The sequence below is a fragment of the Meleagris gallopavo genome, chromosome 8 (genome assembly GCF_000146605.3).
Source record: "Meleagris gallopavo isolate NT-WF06-2002-E0010 breed Aviagen turkey brand Nicholas breeding stock chromosome 8, Turkey_5.1, whole genome shotgun sequence".
Lineage (NCBI taxonomy): Eukaryota > Metazoa > Chordata > Aves > Galliformes > Phasianidae > Meleagris > Meleagris gallopavo.
In genome coordinates, this window is record NC_015018.2 from 22,985,338 (window position 1) to 23,009,211 (window position 23,874).

The window sequence follows — 23,874 nt, forward strand, 5'->3', positions numbered from 1 at the left end:
ATTGTTATTCTAAATTTAGAGGAAAGCCTGGAGATGGAAAATGTTGTCAAATTACAGCCCTCTTAGAATACAAAAAAGTGCTTCTTTATACTGTGATTAAGATTTTTTTTTTTTTTTTAGGAGGCTGTTTCAGTTTGAGCAATCCAGCAAAATTGGAAACAAGCTCATGAAATGCTTTCATATTTACTCTTCAGGATTTCCTGTCCCTCAAAACTTACCTCTTTAGAGGCTACACATGGCAAATACTTTGCCTAAGGTGTAGTTGCCGTCGTCTTTTTCTAGTTTAGACCTGAGTCACTCTGGTGATCCAGCAACATACCCCAGTCTTGCACAATTTCTCCCCATGTGTCCTGAATCTTTAGAGTGGAAGATGGTGGTGAATGCCAGCCTGAGGGGTTGAGGTTAAAGAAGAAAAGCAAGGGTGGATGTGAAAGTGTGGATCCTGTAGTTGGGATGCAAGGCTCATGACGCACTTTCAGCTCTTTATGTATTTCATTAAAAGAAATCAGATTTAATGTAGCTCTTCTTTTTTTGAAGGTGTGAACTATGTTTGTGTGGAGGGTAAGGGTGTCGTTCTCCTCCTCCCTGAAAAAAATTGGCTCCTTTTTCTTGAAAAACCTGCCTAGCCTTGGACATACTGGGGTCTGGCTGTGCTTTAGCTGGGCCTGCTTATTCTGACATAAAGTATCTGTTCTTTCCCAATCCTTCATCAGAAGAAACAAACAAAGAAGGAGAAGGAGCTGGAGAAGCAGAAGAAGGAGAAAGAGCTATGCAAATTAGAGGCAGCCCTGATGGACCCCAGTCGTCAGCCCCAGTCAGCAGATGATTTTGACCGTCTGGTGCTGAGCAGTCCCAACAGCTCCATCCTCTGGCTGCAGTATATGGCTTTCCACCTCCAGGCTACTGAGATTGAGAAGGCAAGAGCTGTGGCAGAGAGAGCACTCAAAACAATCTGTTTCAGGTAATAGTGGAGCTTTGCCTTTCTTTGCCTCACAGAATAATTAATGGCACATTAATGGTGATGGAAGAAGAACTCTGGTAGTGCCATCAGTGTGTTGTGTGCATGTGAAGTGGGAAGTTCTGTTTCAGTGAGCTCAGAAGAATTAAATGGTAGCAATTGTCTGCTGGCCCTTTGAAGGTACTGTGTGAGTCACTACACTTGGCCTGCAGCTGGATTGCTGCAGCTTGTGGGCACAGTAGCTCCCCAGGGTTTCACTGAGTATACGGACATAGCTCTGAGTAGTTGGAAGGGTTTGGAAGAGCGTAATGCTGTTAGAGATGTCCATAAATGAAGTAATGAAATAAACTGTGAAACTCCTGTTACCCATTCCGTAGGGCGACACCCTTGGGTATTAAAGCATCTCCACAGCATGGTAAAGTGCATTGTGTTCTCTTGAATTATCCTGGTTTTTAGTTACAAACAACAGTGATCAAAAGTTGTAGGATGAAACAGCTGCTGTGCTTATTCCAAGAGTGGTTTTTCACTTGTCTTGATAACATGCTACAAGTCAGCAAGTCTTTGGGTGGCTTGCAAAAAGCTGATGTAGGCTGATAAAAGGCTGTATGTTCTTGTTCATATCTTCTTTAAGGGAAGAACAAGAGAAGCTGAATGTCTGGGTTGCTCTTCTAAACTTGGAGAACATGTATGGCACTGAGGAGACACTGATGAAGGTCTTTGAGAGAGCTGTTCAGTACAATGAACCTCTGAAAGTCTTCCAGCATCTGTGTGATATCTATGCCAGTTCTGAGAAGTACAAGGTGAGATTGTGCAAGCATGCAAGCACTTCCCAGGCAAGTATCCTGTTCTGTCATGTCAGTAAACCACCAGTTCTGGCTGCGTAAGCTTCTGGCTCTCAGACGTAAGCCCTGTCCTGTTCCTAGCTGGGATTAATAGTTGTTGTTGGCATCAGACGAAGAACTACTGGTACTTACTTCTCACAAATGTTCAGAGACACTTGGGCCGGGAACGAGAGTTTCATGAGCGAGACTTTAATGAGCTACTGGGCTTTGTTATGAATCTGTGTGATCTAACCCAACTTTGCCATTCCAGCAAGCAGAAGAATTGTACCACACAATGCTGAGGCGTTTCCGTCAGGAAAAATCAGTGTGGCTGAAGTATGCCTCTTTCCTCCTGAAGCAAGGCCAGACTGAAGCTACACACAGGCTTTTGGAGCGTGCTCTCAAGGCTCTACCTACCAAAGAACGTAAGCACTCGTTGCTAACCATCACTTAGACTATGCATTTATGGATCTCCAATAGATGGGCTGCCTTCTGTTATGTCTGCATGTGACAGTGATTATAGTAAGTGAAAACTGCAGCCCAGATAGTGTTGAATCTGCTTTCCTTGACTGTAAGGGGAGGGGAAATTTCAGTCTGGATAAGAATAGTAAAGCCTCTTTAAAACAAACAAAAATTAAATTGCAGCTCCTTCACTCTGACCCTCCTCCTTGGACCAGAATCACTTTACACAGTAATCTCTGAACAGAGATGATGCTGTCTCTGTGCTTGCCATTTCTGTGTAATTATAACTCAATTTGTGTCTCTTCATAGGAAAGAGGGCTGCTGTGATCCCCTAACATGTCATTACTTGTTCCAGATGTGGATGTCATTTCAAGGTTTGCACAGTTGGAGTTCCGTTTTGGTGACCCAGAACATGCTAAGGCCCTTTTTGAGAGCACCCTCAACAGCTACCCGAAGCGAACAGATATCTGGTCCATCTACATGGACATCATGATCAAACAGGGCAGCCAGAAGGAAGTACGGTGAGTTGTGCTATAGGTGGCTGGGAAAGGGACAGTTTAGTGCTTAGAGTAACACCTGAAAAGAACACAAGTGCCCTGCAACATGATACTGCTGAGGGCCTCCCAGAGCAAAGGAGAATTTGTATCTCATACAGAAAGAAAACAGCAAAAGCTTGTCCTCCCCAGGTCTGGGAAGACTCCAAGGAGATCTGCATGGCAGAGTTAGTAATTAATAATAAGGAGTGACCTGCAGAACAAAAACTGGAGGGCTTTCAGTAAGGTTTAGCCCTTTTATCTCTTGTGGCATGTAACTAAGGAGAATGGTCTCTTTTTTGCTGAGATGACAAAAGGAAGTTCAGCTTCTCACACTGTAGATCCAGCTGCAGGCATTTCATGAACATCGGGTCAAATACAGTGGTTGGATCTTAGTGTAAACTGTCCTGCAACTTTACAGTTGTAAAGAAGGCTTCTGCTTTGAGGCTTTCACCAGTTCTCATGAATCTCTTTCTTGAGGCATGAGATTGTGTCTCCTATGAGTTTCTGTGCTTTGCTCAATGGCTCAATGTACAGGGCTTGTGTTGAGTACTGTCACCAGCATAGCAATCTGAATCACTTCGGTTTCTTGCAGGGACATCTTTGAGAGGGTCATACACCTGAACTTAGCACCAAAGAAGATGAAATTCTTCTTTAAGCGCTACCTGGATTATGAAAAGAAATATGGTACAACAGAAACTGTCATGGCTGTTAAGACAGCAGCACTGGAGTATGTAGAGGCCAAGAGTTCCCTCGCTGACACCTAAACACAGCGCAAATAAAAGCAGAGAGAATCCACTCTCCATTGCAAAGTGGGAACTGAGAGGCGTGGAGTTTCCATGGACAGTGAATTTCTGAAGAGTATTGGTCTATGACCGAACTGAAGTAGAAAGATCAAACAATCTAAAGAATCTAAAGCTTGCAGATGTTTGCAGCTCTGTCTGAATGTTACAAATAATCTTTGTCTGTTGATGACTGAAGACAGTTTTATGTACAAATCGTTTTATAATCAGTATAAACATCACCCCTACCTGGTCTACTTTCCTATGGAAATGGTGCTGTTGTGGTTCACTGTGTTTAGGTACAGTGATGTGTTACTGATTTCTCTCTGGCAAGATGGCAGAGAAGAATCGTGCCTTTCACTTTTTTTGATACTTAGTAGAAAGATTAACCTGAAGTTCTTTCATGCTTCTAACAATTGACAGAGCAATGCAGAATCGTGTGGATGAGGTTGGGAGTGACTGCTGGAAATTATCTGGTTCAAACCCTTGTTCAAAGCAGGGTCAGCTAGAGTAGATTGCCTGGGGCCGCATCCTGTTTGGTTTTGATTTCCAAGGATGGAGTTGCCGCAGATTCTCTGGCAGTCTATTCTGGTGTTTGACTACGTTCACAGTAAAAAAAAGTAAAATGAAGGTATTTTCTTACATTTAAATAGAATTTCTTGCATTTCAACATGTGCCCATTTTCTCTTATACTGTCCCAGTGCACCATTAAGAATAATCTGGTTCTACCTTTTTTTTATGCTCTCCTGACAAGCATTTATATACATGGATAAGATCTGGCTTGAGCCTTTTCTTCCTCAGGCTGAAGGCTCCAGCTCTCAGCTTCTCTTTGTATGATGGATGCTCTAGTCCTGTTGCCATCTTCCTGTTCCTTTGGAGGACTCACTCTGGTAAGCCCAGCGACTGTATCTCTGTACTGGGGAACCCAGCACTGGACACATCACCCCAGATGACTCACCACTGCAGAGTAGAAGGGAAGAATTACTTCTTTTAGCTTTCAGATAAGGTCCTTCCTAATATATCCCAGGATGTTCTAGGCCTTTTTGGCTGAAAAAACTTTTAAAGCATACAATGTCCAGTTACAAGGTGTCCCATGATAACAACCATCTTGTAACAAATAGCCAGTGTCTGATGACAGAAAATGTCAGTGATTTTCGGTACTGGGCATCTTTTAAGATAAATCATTGAAGTTGAAGAGAGTGTTTTTTCTGTGCTGGAAAAAAATCATCCCCAGCTAACCTTCTGCATAGAAAAAGCCAACTATCTTTGATACGCTGTCAGTGGTATTGGTGTCTTATCCTTGGTCTTGTATTTGTCCCATAAGATGCGGATGGTGTGATGGTTTTTTTTATAGACAGAGAACTGAAAGTGAGGGGAAAAAGCAAGGGATGCAAAGAAGTGATTATCTGGTGTAGACACTGGCAAGTGGTTGCCCAAGTTCGAAACAGTAAACTTGAATAATCTCATTCATTGTAGGTGCTCTGAACTTGAAGCCAGAGTTCTGCAGGACTCAGCCCTTTTGTCTCTATGAATGCCCAGCGTGGGCAAGGCTGAGTAGTTAAGCATTCAGTTAATTCCCAATTCCAATGGGATCTAAAAGCAAGTTGTTTTACTGCTTATCCCCAGGGACAGCAGGGTGCTGGACTCATGCTTAATGCTCTTCTAGAGGAGGATACTTTCTTGCAACATCCAGTAGCAGCTGCTGCTATTCTTCTTTTTTTTTAAACAGTGCAACTACAGTAATGGTGGTTTTTTATTTTTTTCCCCCAAATGAATTAGTTACGTAATAGAGTGTAAGTAAGTGTCTGAATTGAAACCAAGATCCTTTTGAAGTATTATTTCTTTATGATTACAGGGGCTATTATAGTCTATACAGTAGTCAGCAGGGAAAATGAAAGGGCTGTGTGTAATTCTGTGTACTGGAGCCCGGTTTAAGCCTGACTTGCTGCTGGAAAGCATGCCCTAACTGACAGCCTGTAGGCTAATCTGTAGCAGCATTGCTTTCAGCCTCTGCAGGAGGAGCACAGACCATGTGAGCTCAGCCTTCATGATCCAGCATGCCAGGAAGACAGGCGCCTTGGCTTCCCTTTTGGTATTTTTCTTGCTTACACCGAGTTAAAAAGCTGCGTGGCTTAATGTCCTAGTTTGAGTATTTTTGCAGAAGTTAATCAAGTCTACTTCTTCCCCAACACTTTTCCTTGTCTCTTTGCTCCCAGCATTTCCCACACACTGGTGGCTCTCACCGTGACTCCTTTCCTCCTTCGGTACTTTCTTCCTTCTGCTGACCTCACCTCACCCTTAGTGGAAAAGGGTGAGAGTGACTACCTTGGCAGGGTTATAGATAACCATATTCATTGCAGGGGACTTGAACTAGATGACCATTAAGGACCACTTCCAGCTCAAATGATTCTATGATTCACAAGGGCGCTGTTGGGCTATGAGGGCCAGAAGCCCAGAGCTGCATTGTCAGGGACCATACCCAGGGCTGTGGAAGAAGGGAGGAAAAAAAGGAAAAAAAATCCTTACAATTGTTTGAGATTTGCTACATATTAGAGAAATACGACAGTGCAGTATTTCCAACAGCAGTGGTTTGCTCTGCTCCTTGCTGTCAGCTGCTGGCCCAAATCTGCCTCTCCAGGAAGATGGTGGGAAAATGGGCAAGCTGCATAAGTCTCTGGCCCATTGCAACGCATGGAAAGCAGCTGGAGTTAATGGAGAAGAGAGAAGATAAACAAAGCAAAGGCCAGGCCGTACACATGCTGTATTGCTGTATTCTTAGGATAAACAAATCCTTTAGCAAGCATTATGTCTTGCTGCTCTCCTTCAAAAGGAGGGGAGAGGAGGAGAAGGAAGTGGAGGTGGTTCAAAGGAATGAGAGCTGTCACAAAGGGAAGTAAGAGGAATATGCTCATGCTACTGTTTCAGCAAGTTACCTTGCGTCTGCTGACTTGCATGTTAGGGTGGCAAGCACATATGCGTGTTCACCCCTGAGGGCTTATGAGGAGAAATGCAAATTAACTTTTTTATCTCAAGTGAATGCAGTTTCGTTTTTTTTTTTTTTTCTTTTTTAACTTGCGTATGATCGTTCCTGAAGATTAGGCCAGCTGGTAGCTGGGCCTTCCCACAGATGAAAGGCAAATTATGGCAGAGCTGATCATGGGTCCTGGGATACCTCCTCCACTAGTTTATAATATGTGATGCTACTTCAAAACATAGTATCTTGGTGTTACCTGAACAGAAGAGGATGTAAACACTTAATAGAAAGAAAATATAAGTTCCTGGTTCTTGGCTTCAAAGGGAATATTAAAACATGCCTTCTATGACCCCCTTAAAAATGTCAAAAGGCAATGAAAAAGAACTCATTTAATAGTTTATTTCAAATCTGCCTGTGTTGAAGCCTCTCTGAGCTCAGCGAGCTTTTTTTTTTTATTTTTTTTAACAGTTATAGGCTTTTCAGTAAAAGGCACAGTGTAAATGAAAGTTGTGTCTGTAGAGAGAATGTACAAGTAGGAAAACCAAACTCCATTGTCCTGCCTATATAGGTATATAGGTCTGACTCTCAGGCAGAAAGGGGCACAGTGCCAAAACAGTCAGCACAGTATCAGTAATTGCAGTAGTATAATGCCTCTCTGGCCTTGCTCTCTCAGTACAGCTGAGTCCCTAAAACAGCCAGTTTGCTGCAGGGACTGTTTAAAGCAGTGGTAAGAATTTAGTTCAGTGGTAGAGGAGTAGAGAGGGCTGCTCCCCTCATCCCATTCCCACAGTCTCTTGTGCTGCAGAAGCAATAGAGCAAGTGAGTGCACGTAAAGTGGTCTTTTGGCTGGCAAGTTTCTTGCCCCCTTTCCCTGGAAGAAATATGCTCCGTTAGTACAGTAAAGAATGATTTTATATACATATATATATAGTATGTGTGTATCTATAACATAATTATATGTATGTAATTCTGGCTGGGGTTTTGTTCCAACCTGTCAACCCAAACAAGCAGGACTCTCATCCAATGGTGGATGAGCAATGCAATGAGCTGCACACGGTGCTGTGGTTCACTGTGGGTGTTATGCTCCCTTTGAGCCTCCACTGTGCCACCTCGCCTGAAAGCTATTCTGCTGATGGTGTCACCTTCCAGGTTTATATTCTTATGGCTGCGACCATTTGGGCTCATTAGAGGTTGCCAGACGCTTCAATAAGAACAAAGGGAGTTTAGTGTCCTACCCAAATTTCAACTTGGTAATTACAGAGTGTCTTTCTGAATGCCTACAATATTGGTGATTCCTCCTGCCTTAGTCTCTCAGTTATTTGGTGTGCTGATGTAGTGCTGACCCACTCCTTCCCAGATGCTATTGTATCCTTATTGCTACAGGAATGTGCTCGCTGCTTCTCTTTCCTTCTGAAGTCCGTAAAGTGCTCCAGGACCTGTCAGTGTAACAGGCACTGCAGAACTGCATAAGAGGATACTGGTGTCGATAAAAAGGTGGATGTGTAGGATGGCTGAGACTAGCCCTGCCACAGGGGAGACAGGTGGGACTGCAAGAGTCAGAGCTAGAAATGTTCCCAGCTCTTCCTCCCTCAGGTTTCTGATGGTGCTTAAGACAGCAAGGCTCACCGGCAGCCTGGAGGTAAGGTGTGCATCTGCTCTGCTCCCCTTATCCCTCTGGGAGCACCAGCAAGATGGTTGTCTCCAAGGGAGGGGTTCCCCAGCTCAGTGCATTGCTTATCAGCCTCTACCTTGAGGCTGTTGATTCCTTTTTACCTGCTAAGAGTAGTAATTCTGCTGGCAGGCATATTCCCAGCAAATCCATGAACTGCACACCAATGCTGATAGGCCTGTCAGGCAGACTGGGGAACTGCTTCCAACACCCATCTGTCTTAGGAAGCCAAGAAGAGCATTTCATGGCCCTCTGGGGTTGGCCCATTCCCTTCCACCCCTTTTGCCCATTTGTGAAGCCGGCTATAAAGGGGGAAGCCCTTGTTCTCCCGGTAGATGTAGACACCCGTGATGGCATTCCACTGGGGGCTTGGCTGCACGCCCTCCACTGGGAACTCCTGCACCAGTTCCTTCTCCTCCTTATCAAGTGCCACAAATCCAAAGAATTGCTTCACATTCTTTGCTGCCAGGATCCTGGAGTGGACTTCAGCCGTGCGGCGGAAAAGCTTGTCCTCGTTGGAGCGGTACTGGGCCCAGTAGGCCTCCTGCCGGTAGCTCAGCGGTGAGCAGCAGTGTTTCAGGCACTTCATGAGGAAAACCAGGACGGCGACGATTCCAATGAGCAGCCAGCCAAAGAGCTGAGAGAGAGAGTTTGCATTAGGAGATGTCAAGATAATCTTACCCGCTCCATGCAGCTCTCTTCCCAACATGCCTACCTGGGATTCGTATCTCAGCCTCCGTGTCACCTCATCCCTGAACTTGGTGAGGTTTGCTGGCACGTCTTTGCAGGGGAATCTCGCCAGCACCTCAGCCCCAAACTCAGATGGAAACTTGTCCAGGGTGGATGGCCTGACAAACTCGCTGAGGGCACAGATGTAAGCCTCCCCACGCAGCAAGGAGATGACCGACCAGGTGACGGGTGCCACGGCTGCCCGGCCCATGATGGAACCGAAGAGGAGGAAGGTAGCGGCAGTGGAGAAGTTCTTGGTGCCACGCTTGTGGCACTCAGCCACTACGTTCCAGGTGTGGTTGTTCAGGATGACGCCAATGAGGAATAGTGCCAGGGCTGGGACACCAATGGCAGCCAGCCCGTAGATGTAGTTGCGGGCTGGGGAGCAGGGGCAGTGGAAGGCAACAACTGAGAAGAGCTCCTCGCTGCCCACTGTGCCCAGGGCCACCAGGCCATTAAAGATCATCACATCTTTGCTCTTGAAGAACAAGGAGAGGAAGCGGAAGTTTTCAGCAATAAGGGCAGCCATCTTATACTGGAGATGGAGAATGTGAGGAGGTGCCTACTGCAGTGGGGGGCTGTGTTGGCCCACGTCCCAGCACTGAGGGACACAATGATAGGGAGTGAAATGGCCTAGGGATGACTGAAATGAAAGAGAGCACAACACCTTCACTGCAGTCACTGAGAGCTTGTGTCCCAGCCTCTGGAGCTGGCTGCTGCTACCAGGGATACTTCAGAATGGATTGAGGAGGAATTCAGCTTAAGCAATGAGGGAAACCTCAGACTCCTCAGTTTTCTACTAAACTGTCCAAGAGCATTTCTGTAGCAAAGATTACCAAGGGGATGATCATTTCTACCTTGTCATTAGCATGTTCATAGTCTTTCGTTTGGCTTTAGTCACATCCCACAGAAATGATGACCACTGGTGTTGCTGCTGGACACTTATTGATCTCCTAGGCCTGTAATGAAGGAGGACGCTGTGTTACTGGGGAAACTGGACCAGAGCAGTGGCACATGGATGCGTCCCCAGCCCTGCCAATGACTCATACTCTAGCCCTCCCTCCTTAGACCTGATGAGTTAATATTTAGTAAAAGCCTGAAGTATGCCAAGAAGACAGCAGGAAATGAGTCCCATGGGTACTGCAAGTTTGCCTGGCAGGTTTGGGTACAGGGAGATGCTTCGTGGGAGGATCAGATTGGAGAAGCATGAATGGGAAAGCAGCAGCTAGTGGCTGAGGACCTACCAGAGGATGGTGTCCTGCTGCTCTGCATGTGCTACATAGTGGCAGCTGGCCCCATGCTAATGCAGTCCTGTTCCTCCATCGAGGGGTCTCTGCAACTGTGCAAGGTGCCAGCAAGAGATGCTACTTTCTGGGAAAGCAAAGCTTATCATGATCCAATGTGCAAACACTGAATATTGATAGAGCTGGGCATGAAATTACATAGGAGTTCTTGCATAGGATGGGATGTGGTAGGATGATTCTCTCCCACAATTGCCTTGCTGTCCCCTTTGCAAGTGTTGCTTAGCTGATTTCTTTGTTTCCTTTGCATCTGCTCTGCACCCCTGTGCAGTTTAATTTCAGGAAGCTTCAAGTCTGAGAAAGCCTGCAGGCCTTGGGGTTTGCTGGAGGCAGGAAGGACCTGGAGAGCAAACTAACAGTCCCTGGTGCTTTGTGCAGCACTGGCAGCATGTATGCATATTGTTGTACAGAAGTTCTGTGGGAGACCTGACCCCCCAGCACAACTGCCCAAAATCCAGGGTGAGAGATATCCCTGTGCCAGCCCCAGCTATAAGGAAAAGGCTATGGGGGCATTTGTACAGGTGAGAGAAAGGCACTGTGGTTCACCCTGCTCTAAGAGAAGCACCTAGTGCCTTTAATACCTTCCTGCATCTTCCCAGGTTTCCATATACAAAACTCTCTCCTTAAAGCCAAAGCCCACAGCCACGTGACAGCAGCTCCGGCCTGCAGTTCTGACTGCTGTGCTTTGTGATGCAAGCAAGAATACTAAACCTCCAAACTTGCCCTCGTGTGTGGTGTTCAAATCCCTGTTATTAGAAGAAGCCGATAAGCAAGGCTTTGCAACCTCTCTTCCAGATCCTGGCACCACGCAAAGCAAAAAGAAGAGGAGCTGGCAAGGAGCATGCTGTGTTGACAGAGGGGTTACCTTCACTCTGCTGCTGGGTTATGATGGGAAAGATGGGTGGGTAGGATAGGAGGGGAAAAGATGCTTTCAGCAAAGGATTTTTTAGCAGGCAGTGTTAGTCTTTCCCTCAGACATCTCTGAAAGCAAGTGAAAAAACGCCATCACTTACTTGGAAAGCTGTTGAAATCCTTCTGGAGTTTTCTCTTGCTGGTTTTGCTCGGGCTCCAGGAGTGGGGCTTTCCCAGCAGCAATGGGATGAGCAGCAGGGAGGATCTAGCTGAGGCCAGGTGGGTGGGCAAAGCAGAAGTGGGTAAAGCAGTATTCAAGTTCGGCAGCTTCCTTTGCAGTGTGCCCTGGGCTGTCAGCTTTTGGGAGGAGGGAGAGAGGAGGCTGTTCTTGGGGCCTGCGCCTGGGTGGGGCGATGAGCAGGCGCGTGGCTTCTGCTGGGTGCAAGACTGAGGTTGTGCCTTTAAAAATAAATAAATAAATAAAAAAGAAAGGAAGGAAAAGCCGAGAATGAGTCAGTGGAAAAAGCACGTTGGTATGTTTCAGATCTGCGATGCAGCTGTGCAGAGGCTGGCCGTGGAGAGGATGGGGTTTGCCTGCAGGACGGGAGCAATGGATTCCTGGATGGAATGTGAGGGGAAAATTCTGGAGCCCCCAGTCTGGTCTGGATGTGACCCCCGTGCTCCCCAGGGGATGCTGGTGGGACCGAGGCTGAAACCCATGGGAATGAGGATGGGACCTGAGCTGAGCAGATTGGGGCAGTGTGGGAGAAGCCCTTTCCTGGTCTCAGGTGAAGGGGTGGAAACTACTGTTTTTGTGCCTGAGAGCTGGCTGAGCCTGTGTGGATAATGCCAGTCTGGCTGGGTTTTCGAGAGGAGCAGGAACTCATCACCACAAACTCTGTCAGGTTTTGCTTTTTGCCTCTGGGATGGACCCACTCTCGTGGATTGAGCAGAGGGGTGTAATGGCTGCTATGCAGTGCTGTGGTTTGTGTGGAACAAGTCGGGTGTTTGGGGCTGAGTGCAGCCCTTGAGCTGGAGATTGCAGCATGTTCCCGTCTTTCTCTGCCTTTTTGCTTTCCACTTCCTCTGTAGACTGATGCCTCGCTTTCTCCTCTCTGCTGTCCCTTGTCTCCAGTTCCAGCCTGTCACAGAGGCCAGAGGCTCAGTCCCTTTTCCCCAGCCACTTTGTCACCATGTCTCCAGGGTTAAGCTCAGTGCTTTCATGATGATCTCTTCAGCCCAGGCAAACCTTCAAGTAACACTCACGTTCTCCTCTGCCCAGACCGAAACCTGTGCTAAGCCAATGTCTGTGGTCCAGCTGAGATCTTTGTCCCGAGTACCCCTCACCTCCCAGCCTGGGTTTGGCTCTAGCCTTACCCCATCCCTGTGTGCTGACCCTGGTTTTTGCAGCAGTGCAGTGCTGGAGTGCACTGCATGCATGGCAGTCCCACAACTCCACCAGGAGCCCCACTACCAAATATGCTCTGTGTCAGGACTGCAGCCTGCGGGAGCCACGCTGCATCCCCCAGTGAGGGGTCTGCTCCCACCAGTGATGAGATACATCCCCAAAATCCAGAAAAACTGCTGAGACAAATGCCAGCACAGGGAGATCATCCTTCCTGCTCTGCAGGGACTGCCAAAATTGCTGCATGGGACAGAGCTTTGATCTCAAAATCTAAACTGAAACTCCAAAAGCTTTTCTTTGCAAATGGCATGTGGATGGAGCTGGCTGGCCCCACATGCTGATCACAGCTGTGGTGGGACTTGGGGTACAGCTTTCTGGGTGAGCCATGAGCCGTGCTGAGCTGCAAATAATGGGAGTGGAAACCGCCTTTATCTTTTAATCTCCTTTGCTTGTAAATCAGGTTTTGTGCCTATTAATTTCTGGGCAGGTGCTTTAATTACAGTTTGGGGTGTGAAGATTAATGATAAATCTGTGTCATGCTCCTTTCTCCCGGGAGTCAGCCACTCTCAGCCTTTGACTATGGGCTGGTTCATGCTACAGAGCAGCCCAAAGAATTCCATTGTCATTTTGTCCTTTGTTCTTCTCTCCCCACAGCCTCTGTGGAGTTAAGACACTGGTAATTAAGGTTTATGTTCACAACAGTCACCTCAGTTACCAGTGAGCCATAATGGGTTAGTTTAAACAAGAATGCGGTAGGAGAAATTTCAAGGGGGTGAACATTTAGAAAGGGACGCAGTGGGGGTAAAATTTGTGTTTCTAAAAGCTTTTTTTCTCCTGTGTGCTGCTAATGCAATGAGAGCAAGGAGTGAATGGAGAGATTTCCATTGCTGCCTCGAGGCCTTGGGTTCCATCATCCCTGGGCTGTATGGAAATCAGTGCCCGCCCGCTGTTGCAAAAGGTTGATGCTGCACCCTGCAGCCATGTGGCTGACCCAACTGTTCCTCCGTGGGCTGTGGCTGGCCCAGTGCCAGTCCCACATGCTGCCCCAGCTCCTTGTCCCTGCACTGAAATAAAGAAACCCCAATGGTTTTATAAACAGCCTTTATGACTCTTGTGCATTAAACCTGAACAGTAAGCCTGAAGCATTTATTTGGAGCTGGCTTCTCAAACAAACACCTGGGCTGATGTACAACGTTCATCTTCATGCTGGAGAGGAATCCAGGTGAAGCTGCAAGAATGGAGCATCCTGCAGAAAGTTCTTGACAGGAGGGTCAGCTTGGCCCTCTCTCCTGGTCCTGAACTCCCGTTTCAGGAGTTTCCCCTTGAGCCGTACCCATGACACCAACCACACTGCTTCTATCACAATGTAGGATACCCCTTCACTGGTTTATTTTTTGCATCATCTTTATTTTAAATCTTCTCATGGCCTGGAAACTGCATGTGTGCGTAGGGGTCAGTGCATGGTGGGGCTGATGGGGAGACAGGCAGCTCAGCTTGATTCTTTACTGGGGATATTGCAATGCTGCCCAAATGCACAGCACTCCTTGCTTGGTGTTGCAGGGAGCTCTTCCCGCTCCAGCTCTGTCACAGGCCATGAAGTGCATGTGATGAAAGAAAGGAAGTTTTGCACGTATGCGTCAGCAACTGCTCCCACACAGACCTGTGGCATGGTGCCATGGGATGCACAATATGCCCCAGGATCCCCAGGGCTCATCTATCACATTGAGGCCTTGGCCAGCTGCCTTGTTCAACCCAAAGCTCATTGTCTGCATTACGCAGGCTTGTAGGGCTGCATATGGAGAGCAGATGGAGTCACCTGGGTGCCAGTGCTGCCCTTTGGGTGCTTGTCACCCCACAGTCCTTCTCCCAAAACTGTGGCTCTGCTTCTGCTCACACCCCGCTATAGTAGGCCACAGCTTCCCGCCGGGAAGCAGGGGGCTGTGTGTGGGGTTGTGTGGGGGGCTGCCATTCCCCAGCCGAGCCATTGCTGCTGCGGGGTGCAGCTGGGTGGAGGTGCAGCGGGGGCTTGCACCTGTGCCAGCTTTTTAGGGCCGTGTTCATGGTGCCCCAATCGGTGATGCCTAAAAGTTTCTCTGAAGCTTCCCCATCCTCTGTGGGGGCTTTTCTGGGTGGGTGGCAGTGAGTTGCCACCAGGTCTTTGCTCATGTTCTGGAAGAACTGCTGGATGCAGACCTTGGCAAAGCTCTTGGCATGCTCTGCACAGGTCTCATCAAACAGCTTGCGCTCGATGTCAATGTAGTGGGACCAATACCTGCTCTTCAGGAAGACAGCTTGGGTGAAGCAGGGCCGGAGAGATCTGACCAAGAATGCCAGTGTGGTCATCAGCAGTACGAAGCACCAGCCCAGGGCCTGTGGGGGTGAGCGGAGGATACTGGATCCATCACGAGCAGACCATAATAACCCCTTTTTCCCAAGCTTCATTTCTCTTCTAAAAATAGGACTGATTCCTATCTGTCCTAAGGAATGTAGGGAGAGCAGCTTTAAAACAGAATACAAGTGATGAGTGAATATTGGACCATCCTGATTCTAGCTGTGGCCAGAAGCAGAGAACTTGAGAAGAATTAAGCACAGGACAAGGAGTTATTGGCACTTTTTCATCTGTGGTTACCTGGTGTGGCTAATAAACACAAGCAGCAGAGGCAACTGGCCTAGGTGATTATCAGCTCATTGCTTACATGAGCTATAACTAGAGCAGCCACAAGTTAACAGTGGGTTACATGAGGTGGTGGCAGCCATGGAGTAACAACTACATCTACTCCTTCTGAACTTGCCCTAAATGACTCTTGGTATACAGCTCTGCTGTGCATCACCATCCTGGGCTGCTCAGCCTGGCCCAAGTGGGATCGTGGTCAGGACACAGGTCCTTGCTCCAGAGCTCCGCCCCATGGTCACCTCCTGCTGTCCATGGGAATGCTGTCAAGGTGAAACCTGCCACTGTTGGGATGGAGCAGAGGGGTGCCTGTGGTCAGGGAGCCAACTCCTGGACCAGGCTTGGTGGAGATGAGTCCGAGAGGCTGCTGTGAAGGGTACAACTTGTCCCCCTGCAAAACAGCCCATCTCTCCTCCTGCAGCTTTATTTCAATGAAAAGCCCCCCTTTTAAGGCAGAGCTAAAGGCTGTCAGTGCCTTACCCTAAGCCATCAGAGAGGGCATAGCTATGATACCTCTTACCTGTGAGATGCAGCGCAGGTACCTGATGGCCACTTCATTGGCGACGAGCTCCTGCCCATCATAGATCTCCTTGCAGGGGATGCGGGCAAGGACCCGCTTCATCTCTCCCTGGGGGAGGCTATGGTGGCTGGCATTGCCCAAGGCCTCCACAGGCAGCGCGGTGCAGAAAGCACACGTGATGCACTTCCCGTCCAGCAATGTCACTGACACCCAGACAGCTGGGGCGATCATGGCCCGCTGTGCCATGGAGCAGAACATGTAACGCAGGACAGCCGCATCCTTCCCCCGCTGGCCCTGGGGTCGCCTCCACTCCTCAGTCAGCATGGACACGTTGTTGTTCAGCACAAAGCCCAGCAGGAACAGGATGAGGGGAGGCACCAGGAGGACGCCCAGCCCGTAGGCCAGGTTGTAGCGTGGCAGGCAGGGACAGTTGAAATCAAAGGCTGAGTACAGCTGGGCGCTGGCCAGGGCCATGATCCCACAGATGCCACTCATGAAGGACTCCTGGTTGGACTGGAGGAACTGGAAGACCATTCGAAACTTGTCCATTTTCCTCCTGAAACAATTCCTCCCTTATTGCGGGAGCTGAGCCTTTGGTTTACTTCATTCTTTCAAAACCTCTCTGCAAAGATGGACATCAGCAAGTCTTTGTACAGTTCAGCAATTCACTTACATGGTCTGACAGCCTCAATATTTAACACAGGAAATGCAACCTTTTTTTTTTTCCTGTTTATTTTGCTGCTTGCAGAACTTCAAGGTTTGTGTCCTCTCACTCTTCCTCGTGTTCCTGGGACCTGGGTTGTTTCTCATTTGCTAAATCTGGCTCCATTCTTCTCTACGTCCTCATTTCTGCAGTCTCCCTGTCACGAGTCCTCCTGGCTGCTGGGCACAGGTGCTGCCTTGGCTGTGCTCTGCCCAAAGCAATCTGTGCCCTGGCAGGAAGGGGGCTTGCTAGTTGGGCTCTGTGAACCTGCTTGCAAATTCAGCAGGGCTGCTGGGTTCCTCCCACGCTGGATAGGATGCCCCACCTCTGCTCTGATAACATATATGGAAAATGGGGCTCCAAAGCTTCCCCCTCAAAATCTGCATCACCCAGAGCTTAGCTTCTAAAGAACAAACCAAAAAGAAGTGGGTTTTGTTGTTGCTCTCCTACATCTCAACTCCCATCTCACAAAGTAGCTTTGGAGCACCACGTTGTTCCTTCAAGCTGCCTAAAAGATACAGGAATATTTGGACTCTAAGTGGCCTTAGATATATTGCTGCAATGCTGACCACCAGCAAGGCATTCACTCCCTCCAGCCTGTCACCACCTGTGCTACTGACATGAGTGTCAAAGTGGTACCACCACAGAGGTGATCACAAAGCACACTGGTAACACCCAGTGAGTCCTAGCTCTGCCTGCTGCGAAGAGGTTAATTGCATGATCTCATCAAACGGAAAGAGATTTGCTTGCATGAATATAGATGAGGATTACTGTATCTCTAGCTAGGAGAGCCTGGTCACCTGGTACGTGGCTTTCTGAAGGGCAGCTTACATCAAAGCTGCCATGAATCAGCCTTGTAAATGCAGAGGACTATTTTTGATCTCCAGGAAAACTTTCGTTAAAGATGAATGAGGAGCCCGAGTCTGTTTGGTGTGTAGCAGCAACAGTTCTCATGGAAGACAATAGCAACTCAGTAGGGTTCAAAACAAGGCTCATATGTGTTGATCTTGGTCTCTCCATGTTTTTGTGAGCCTTTTTTTTTTGTGAACTTCCAGCAGAAAGCTCACTCCAACAGATTTTCTGTGCAGAAACACCACAACCACATCTGCTTGTGCTTTGGAAACCAGGCCTGGCAGAGGTGGTGCATGCCCAAGTCCATCCCTACCTGGGGTCCTGCATGTGAATGTCCAGTCAGACACCATGACAGGGAGTTGCGTGGGGCTCTGTGTGCCCCAGTCAATACAGGAGATAGAGGGGAGGGACAGGAAGGTGGTCACAATTCCCATATCATTGGGAATATTGATGGTGGGATGGGGAAAGCTGTCCTTGCAGTCAGCATCACTGTTTCATGGCTCCTGGTGGGTGAAGGGCCCGAGGACTTCAGACACATCTGCATACTGGGCATTAGGACAGCCCTGAGAGATGAAGAGCTGCTAAAGCTCGTTGGTCACCCTCTCCCTTCCTGCTGTCATACGAGAGCACAGTTTCCTAACAGAGCTGGTGGGAAGGGACCTCTAGGCATCACCACTGTAAGACCAGTTGGAATGCAAATATTTCCCCGTCTTTTGGCCAGCTTGAAGGAGCAACCTGGTGCTTCAATGCTGCTTTGTGAAATAGGAATAGAAATGCAGGAGAGAAACAGCAAGTCAGGTTTTAACTGAGCTAAACTTCTCAGGAACATATCTGGAACACAGACTACTGTGTGCTTAAACTCCAAAATTTCCACATCTGCATAACAGTCAAAGTACTTATGCAGTAAAACAATCCTGTGCTACCAGTGGCTACTAACTCCAGAAGTGGGTAGTTTGCATGAGCATAAATGCCTAATTTGCACTTGCAGGTGTCCAGGTATGAAAATCAGATGCAGAGAAATAGAGAGGAAATTGTGCCCGGCTGCAGTAAGTTTATGTGGCTGTACTGCAGCTAGATCACTGAAAGCTCCCAGCAGCACATTTATTTTTGTTGGTGACTGATCTACTGAACTTCAGCTTGAACTGGTTCCCAATGAGTTTAAACTGATTCAAAATAAGTCTCTCTTAAGTGAGAATATGTCTCCCTCAGACTGGTTTCAACTAAAAACAAAAAAAATCATATCCAACACTCAACAGTCAGGTGCTTAAAACAGCACAACCAACTGGTCCAATTAGGTGATCCTCCTGCTGTGGTAAGTGTTGGGGTAATCTCCCCTTGAATGTAGCTGGGTTGGGTCACTTAGTGATTGTTGGGTCAGCTGGTGACTGATCAATAGGTCAATATGTCAATAGCTATTAGGTCAGCAGATCAGAGGTCAATGGGTCAAAGGTAACCAGGCCAAAAGTCAATGTGTATTAGGTTAAATGGTCACTAGGTCAAAGATCAATAGCTCAAAGGTCGTTCTACCTGCACTGAAGGACTGTTATGACAGATTGAATCCAAAGTTGTGAACTAAATGAACATCATCAGCATTGTATGTGGATGGTCCATTGACTATGGGAATGTTATGTGTGTATCAAAAAGCAAGATAGACGATGGTAATTAGGATATGTAGAAACTGTGACAGCAGAGCATGATGTAAAAGGTATGGATTAAAGGGTGGATTTTGTCTTGAGTCCTGATCAAAAGCTAAAAAAATCATTGGGTCAAAGGCCAGGGGGTGAAGGGTCAAAGGCCAAGAGGTCACAAAAAGACTGAGTGCCTGAGCACAAACAACTTCTGTGCCAAGGACCCCCCATCAACTAGAGCTACCTTGTGACCAGACTGATCCTCCTGTTTCCTCCCGACACAGCTAATAAGGCTATCCCCCATCTCCTATTTTGCATTTTATGTTTTGTGGACACTCTGAGATGGCTGAGAGCATGGAAAGCAGCATGCAAAGGAGAGCTGCAGACCTCTTGTCTGAGTGGGGCTAAGAAAATTGCTGATTTGATTTGTGTGGAGTGGTGAGTCTGCAGCAAAGCTCATGGTGAGATTTGTGGTGTCATGCCTGGTGATAGTAAGCCAGAGCTGAAATTCAAAGTGCGATGTTTATTTTGAAGAAAAGCACAGGAATCACTCCCTGGAGCTAAAGAGCATGGGAAGAGCTCTGTGCTGATCCCAGCGGGCACTGCACACACACCTTGGGGTGTGCCTGGGGTGTTTCTGTGGCATTTCAGTATCTGTCAGAGCTGATTTTTTTTAAATCAAAGTCAGAAAAGTCCATGATGGCGTGAAGAGATAGGGAACAGAGATGAGGGAAGGGAAAGCAATGCAGCATGGGGTTCGCAGTAAGAATTTTAATGCACCCAAACAGCAATGCTGGACAGAAATATCAGTCAAACCCATACCATGACTGAGACTAAACATCTAAAACAGAGGCTAGAAAGAGGTGGATGAGAAAGTAATTGGCATTAGAGGTTCAGAGCTTACATTCAAATGGTGCTGAAACTAAGGTGGTTATGCCCAGAGATGTAGGTATGATCCTTTGGGTAGATCAGTTTGTGCTAAAATCTACCAGAAGTGCCTAAAAAACAGGTGTGTCCTGTCCATGGCACAGTGCTGGTTCATGCAGAGCCTTCTGAACACCAACCAGCCCAGCCAGAAGGGCTTTGTCACAGCTACAAACTCTTCAAGATGACAAAAGCACAATTCAGAGCCCCTGGATGAGTACTGTAATGAATGTTGCTTCTGGTGATTCTGGAACTCTGGGATTTTGAGAGCTGAGTCTTACTAGTTCTTCTAGGAGGTTCTGCTGGGTGCTCCAGAGCCCAGCCTTTGGACCTGGGGTTCTGGAAGAAGAAGTGAGCACTGTGGCCATCCATCTGCTGGACACAGCTGTGTTGACTTCAGGACAATCTCCCCTTCACACGTGGGTGTGCTGGGTGAATTTAGACCTGGCACTGCAGCTACCTGCCCAGGGTGGAGGAGATCCCTCTTGCTCCAGAGGATGTCTGTGGGTTGCCTGGCTTACATCCAACGGAGGTTTCTCATAGTACCACCTTTTCAGAAGTTTGTTCACCTGACTGTGGTCTGTGATACCCCAGAGAAGATCTTCCTCTCTCTCTTTCTCTCCAGGCAAGTCAAAGCTGTGCTGTCTGATTTCTTTCCGCATGCTTTCAAAGAAGTGAAGGATGCATTGGTGAGCAAAGAGCCGGCTGTGCTCACAGCAGGTTTCTTCAAAAATCTTCTGCTCGATGTCGATGTAGTTACTCCAGTGACGCATCTGGAGGAGGGCAGCCTGGTTGAAGCAAGGTGTGAGCCAGCGGGCAAGGAAAACAGCTATGATGAGGATCAACAAAATGCTCCAGCCAAGGGCCTGGGTGATGAGAAATAAGCAGAAGAACAGAATCAACATAAGCATAAGGACAGACGCAAGCTGTTTGCTTGTACTGCTGAGAAAGGACTTTGTGTGAATGTGCACTGGGACTCCTGTCTTTATCTGTCCTTTAAACCCAGCTCCTGAAACTGCATTTAGGCTCAGAGTGCTGGGGAGCCTGTCACCTCTTCCCAGTGAATACATGACATTTATCTGTGCATCAATAGTTCAGTAGAATAACTCTTTGCAAGAAGTCTGGAGCATTTGCTTTAAGCATGGGAGTGCCTTAGATGAAGGGGATTTGATGCTCTTCTGCTGGCACCCACTTATCTCCACTGAGAGCCACCTGCTACCTACACAGGCTCTGAGGCCAGGTGTCCCACTCTCACATTGTTCCTGAGCAAACTGCTTTCACCTGTCTCAGCTTTCACTGTCCTTAAAGCAGTGGCTCCTATGTGTAAAGTTAGAAAATTTCTTTGGTTCTAAGCAGGCAGGGTCTTAGCAGGCCCTGATATTCTTCACAATCTGCTTTTTACTATATGGGTTTAGAATGTGCTGGTTCTTTCAGAAGCAAAATTCTGTTAATAAAAAAAAATACTTTCCTTCCTTCTTTTTCTCTCTTCCCAGGTGACTTTGGAGATTGTCACTGAGGGCAATGGCATTTTGGGGGTGTAAGGCAACAAAGAACAGCCCTGCTACCAGCCAGTCCACAGCAAAGCTGTGCTGAATGAAGAGCAGGTGCCCTGAGCACCTCCCAGCCATGGGGCTGAGCTGGCAGCCACTTACCTGGGACCAGCAGCGTAGGTACCTGGACACTGCCCTGCGGGATGTGCTGTTCCTCATCAGCTCATCCTCCTTGCAGGGCACCCTGATGAGCATCTCCTGTGCCTGTGCCAAGGTGGCATTGGCAAAGCCCACAAACTTCTTGGGGTCCACAGAGCTGCTGAAGGCGCAGATCAGGCATTTGCCATCCAGGAGGGTAATCACGATCCAAACGGCTGGGGCAACCATGGCTCGCTGCATGATGGAGCAGCACATGTACCTGAAGTAAAAGAGAGACAGGAACTCAGCTTCTCTCTGGGAAATCCCATTTCTTCAAGGTCTTCTTATCGTGCTGTGTGTGACCTGTGTTCTGGGCAATGGTTTGTCTGTAACAGGGTGAAGCTGGTTGTCCTTGCCATTTTACTGGTATGTCTGCAGTAACTGAGCTGAAGGGAAGGAAATCACAATGCTGTTGATAAAGAATGACCACAATGGTAATGGTACTCTTTTTTGCACATACAAGCATATCATCCTGCACATTTATGGAAAACCCACACATGCACTGACCATGTCCCAGACTCCACACTCGTGGGACGAAGTGTGGAAATGAGTTTAGAAGAAGTTGGCTTACCAGAAGGAGGAGAGATACAGAGAGAAGAAAGGATAGAGGAAAGGTGGAAGGGAGGGCTCTGCTCCTGGTGCAAACCCCACCTGATGACAGCCAGGTCCTTTCTCCTGTGTCCCTGTGGCCGCCTCCACTCCTCCATCATCACCAGGGATTGTCTGTTGAGGATGAGGCCGCAGAGGAAGAGGGCGATGGGGGGCATAAACATGATTCCCAAGCCATATGCCATGTTGTAATGGGGCAGGCAGGGACAGCTGAAGTCAAGGCAGGTATAAATCTTTACACTGGCCAGGGCTAACAACCCACAGATCCCATTCATTACAGACTCTGAGTTGGACTGGAAGTACTGGAAGATCATCCGGAAGCGGTCCATTCTGCTCTTTCAGTCAATTCTCCTCCAAGGAAACTGTTTCCCTTCGTCCCCCTTTCTGCCCCCTTGGGGATGAAGAGAATGGAAGAGGATGGACAGCTTTCAGAGCTCCTTTTTTCACCCCGTGCTATCTTCTGGTATGGCAGTTGGTAGTTTCTGTACCTGATCAGGGGAAAGGAAGCGAGTCCAATTTGCTGATCTTCACCACTGCTGCCACTGTTTCTTTTTGGTGAAGCAGTCCCCCAGCCCTGGGAGTACAGGGAGGAGGCAGGAAGAGCATGCTTGGCTTTGAACCCACCCCGTTACCACTCAAACAGATTTCCCTAAATGAAAATTGCCTGGAAGGACCAGCCCTGCAGTCCGGTGGCTGCGAGAACTGATGGCTTTCCCAGTCTGGAACGGCACCTTGTGGCAAAGACTTTGTACTGCAGAGACATTCCTGGCACACTCACATCAGTATCTGAGACCTTTGCACTGGGGCAGCTCACATTTCCCATAAATGATACCGGCGTTGAAGCAGGTGAATGACAAAAGATACCATCTGGTGTAAGAGAGGTTGTTGTGAGAATATGGTTGTGTTTGCTTCTAAAGCCTCTGCTGGTGTTGCTGTGTGTCGTGCAGCTCTGCCTGCCAGTGACACTGCTTCCAAACGGCTTTAATGTTTGTTGGGGTTCTCATTTAATGGCTCTGTGTTTATGTGATGACTGGGGGAAAATTTTACACGCATTGTAGAATGATTACTTTAGAGAAATCATTTTGCCTTTCCAGCTCTCCTGAACAAAAATATAGAAAATATTTCCTTACAGGTTAAAAAAAAAAAAATTATGAAAAGAGTAGCAAGCATCCTCTGTTCTCTGGGTGCTGGAAGATGCAAGGGAGTCTTAGTCTTACTTCTTCGGAACAGTCACCTGGCCTGGGTGGTAGAAGTCCGTAAAGAACATCTTGTGGCAATTATTGTGCACTGCTGTGATCTGGGATCTTGCCAGTAACTCCAAGCTGAGATGAGGGATCATTGAATCACAGGAGAAAGATGATATTCTTTCGTTTGTTGCAAAAGGAGTTTTCTAGAATGAGAGAGAAAGAACCCTGGAGATAAGTGAATTGCTAAACACGGGCAAATGTTAAACATACCTCTCAAAACCAAAGATGTGATTATTTAGCTTTCTCTTGTATGACATGGGCACTATCTTCTGAGCTAGACAGCTGCTCTTTTACAGATCATGTTCAGAACTGCTCAGCACACTTCTACAGACCATGTGGGACAGACATTTGGTTTTGGCCCAGGTAGCAAAAATGCTGAGTCACGAAGAAGTGATTGAACACCTGGTGAGAGGGCAGGGCCAACCCAGGGGAGCACAGGTGCAAGCAACAGGTGCAAGCAATGCCCCTGAGCAACTGGAAGGGGTGGAGCCAGGATCCGACCCTTCCCTGACCTCATTTAAGGGCTGACAGTGGAAGGGGTGGTAT

General features: G+C 47.7%; 4 protein-coding genes across 7 annotated transcripts in view; 1 reads left to right on the forward strand and 3 right to left on the reverse strand.

The window, feature by feature from the left end:
* Positions 1–3,827, forward strand: part of PDCD11 (programmed cell death 11) — a 23,809-nt gene extending 19,982 nt beyond the window's left edge. The window contains 5 exon segments of the mRNA XM_010714657.3: positions 714–961; positions 1,590–1,758; positions 2,051–2,204; positions 2,597–2,762; positions 3,370–3,827. Of these exon segments, the coding sequence (XP_010712959.1) occupies positions 714–961; positions 1,590–1,758; positions 2,051–2,204; positions 2,597–2,762; positions 3,370–3,541 (909 nt within the window). The 3' untranslated portion in view covers positions 3,542–3,827.
* Positions 3,828–6,908: 3,081 nt separating this feature from the next.
* Positions 6,909–11,468, reverse strand: CALHM2 (calcium homeostasis modulator family member 2). Of its 4 annotated transcripts, XM_031554489.1 has the most exons (4): positions 10,811–11,232; positions 10,173–10,299; positions 8,915–9,887; positions 6,909–8,836 (listed from the first exon to the last, which is right to left on the reverse strand). In XM_031554489.1, the coding sequence occupies exons 3-4, from the start codon at positions 9,455–9,457 to the stop codon at positions 8,420–8,422; spliced, it is 960 nt and encodes a 319-aa protein (XP_031410349.1). In that variant the 5' UTR covers positions 9,458–9,887; positions 10,173–10,299; positions 10,811–11,232; the 3' UTR covers positions 6,909–8,419. The 4 variants fall into 4 exon arrangements, with proteins under 4 accessions (XP_031410349.1, XP_019473315.1, XP_031410351.1 ...); XM_019617770.2 differs by lacking the exons at positions 10,173–10,299; positions 10,811–11,232 and adding an exon at positions 11,243–11,468; XM_031554491.1 differs by lacking the exon at positions 10,173–10,299.
* A 460-nt stretch (positions 11,469–11,928) lies between these two features.
* Positions 11,929–16,836, reverse strand: CALHM1 (calcium homeostasis modulator 1). Its single transcript, XM_003208129.4, has 2 exons — positions 15,678–16,836; positions 11,929–14,856 (listed from the first exon to the last, which is right to left on the reverse strand). Exons 1-2 carry the CDS (start codon positions 16,224–16,226, stop codon positions 14,377–14,379), a joined length of 1,029 nt encoding a protein of 342 aa, XP_003208177.2. The 5' UTR covers positions 16,227–16,836; the 3' UTR covers positions 11,929–14,376.
* Positions 16,830–23,331, reverse strand: CALHM3 (calcium homeostasis modulator 3). Its single transcript, XM_031554492.1, has 3 exons — positions 22,124–23,331; positions 21,437–21,692; positions 16,830–20,650 (listed from the first exon to the last, which is right to left on the reverse strand). Exons 1-3 carry the CDS (start codon positions 22,408–22,410, stop codon positions 20,198–20,200), a joined length of 996 nt encoding a protein of 331 aa, XP_031410352.1. The 5' UTR covers positions 22,411–23,331; the 3' UTR covers positions 16,830–20,197.
* Positions 23,332–23,874: the final 543 nt, after the last annotated feature.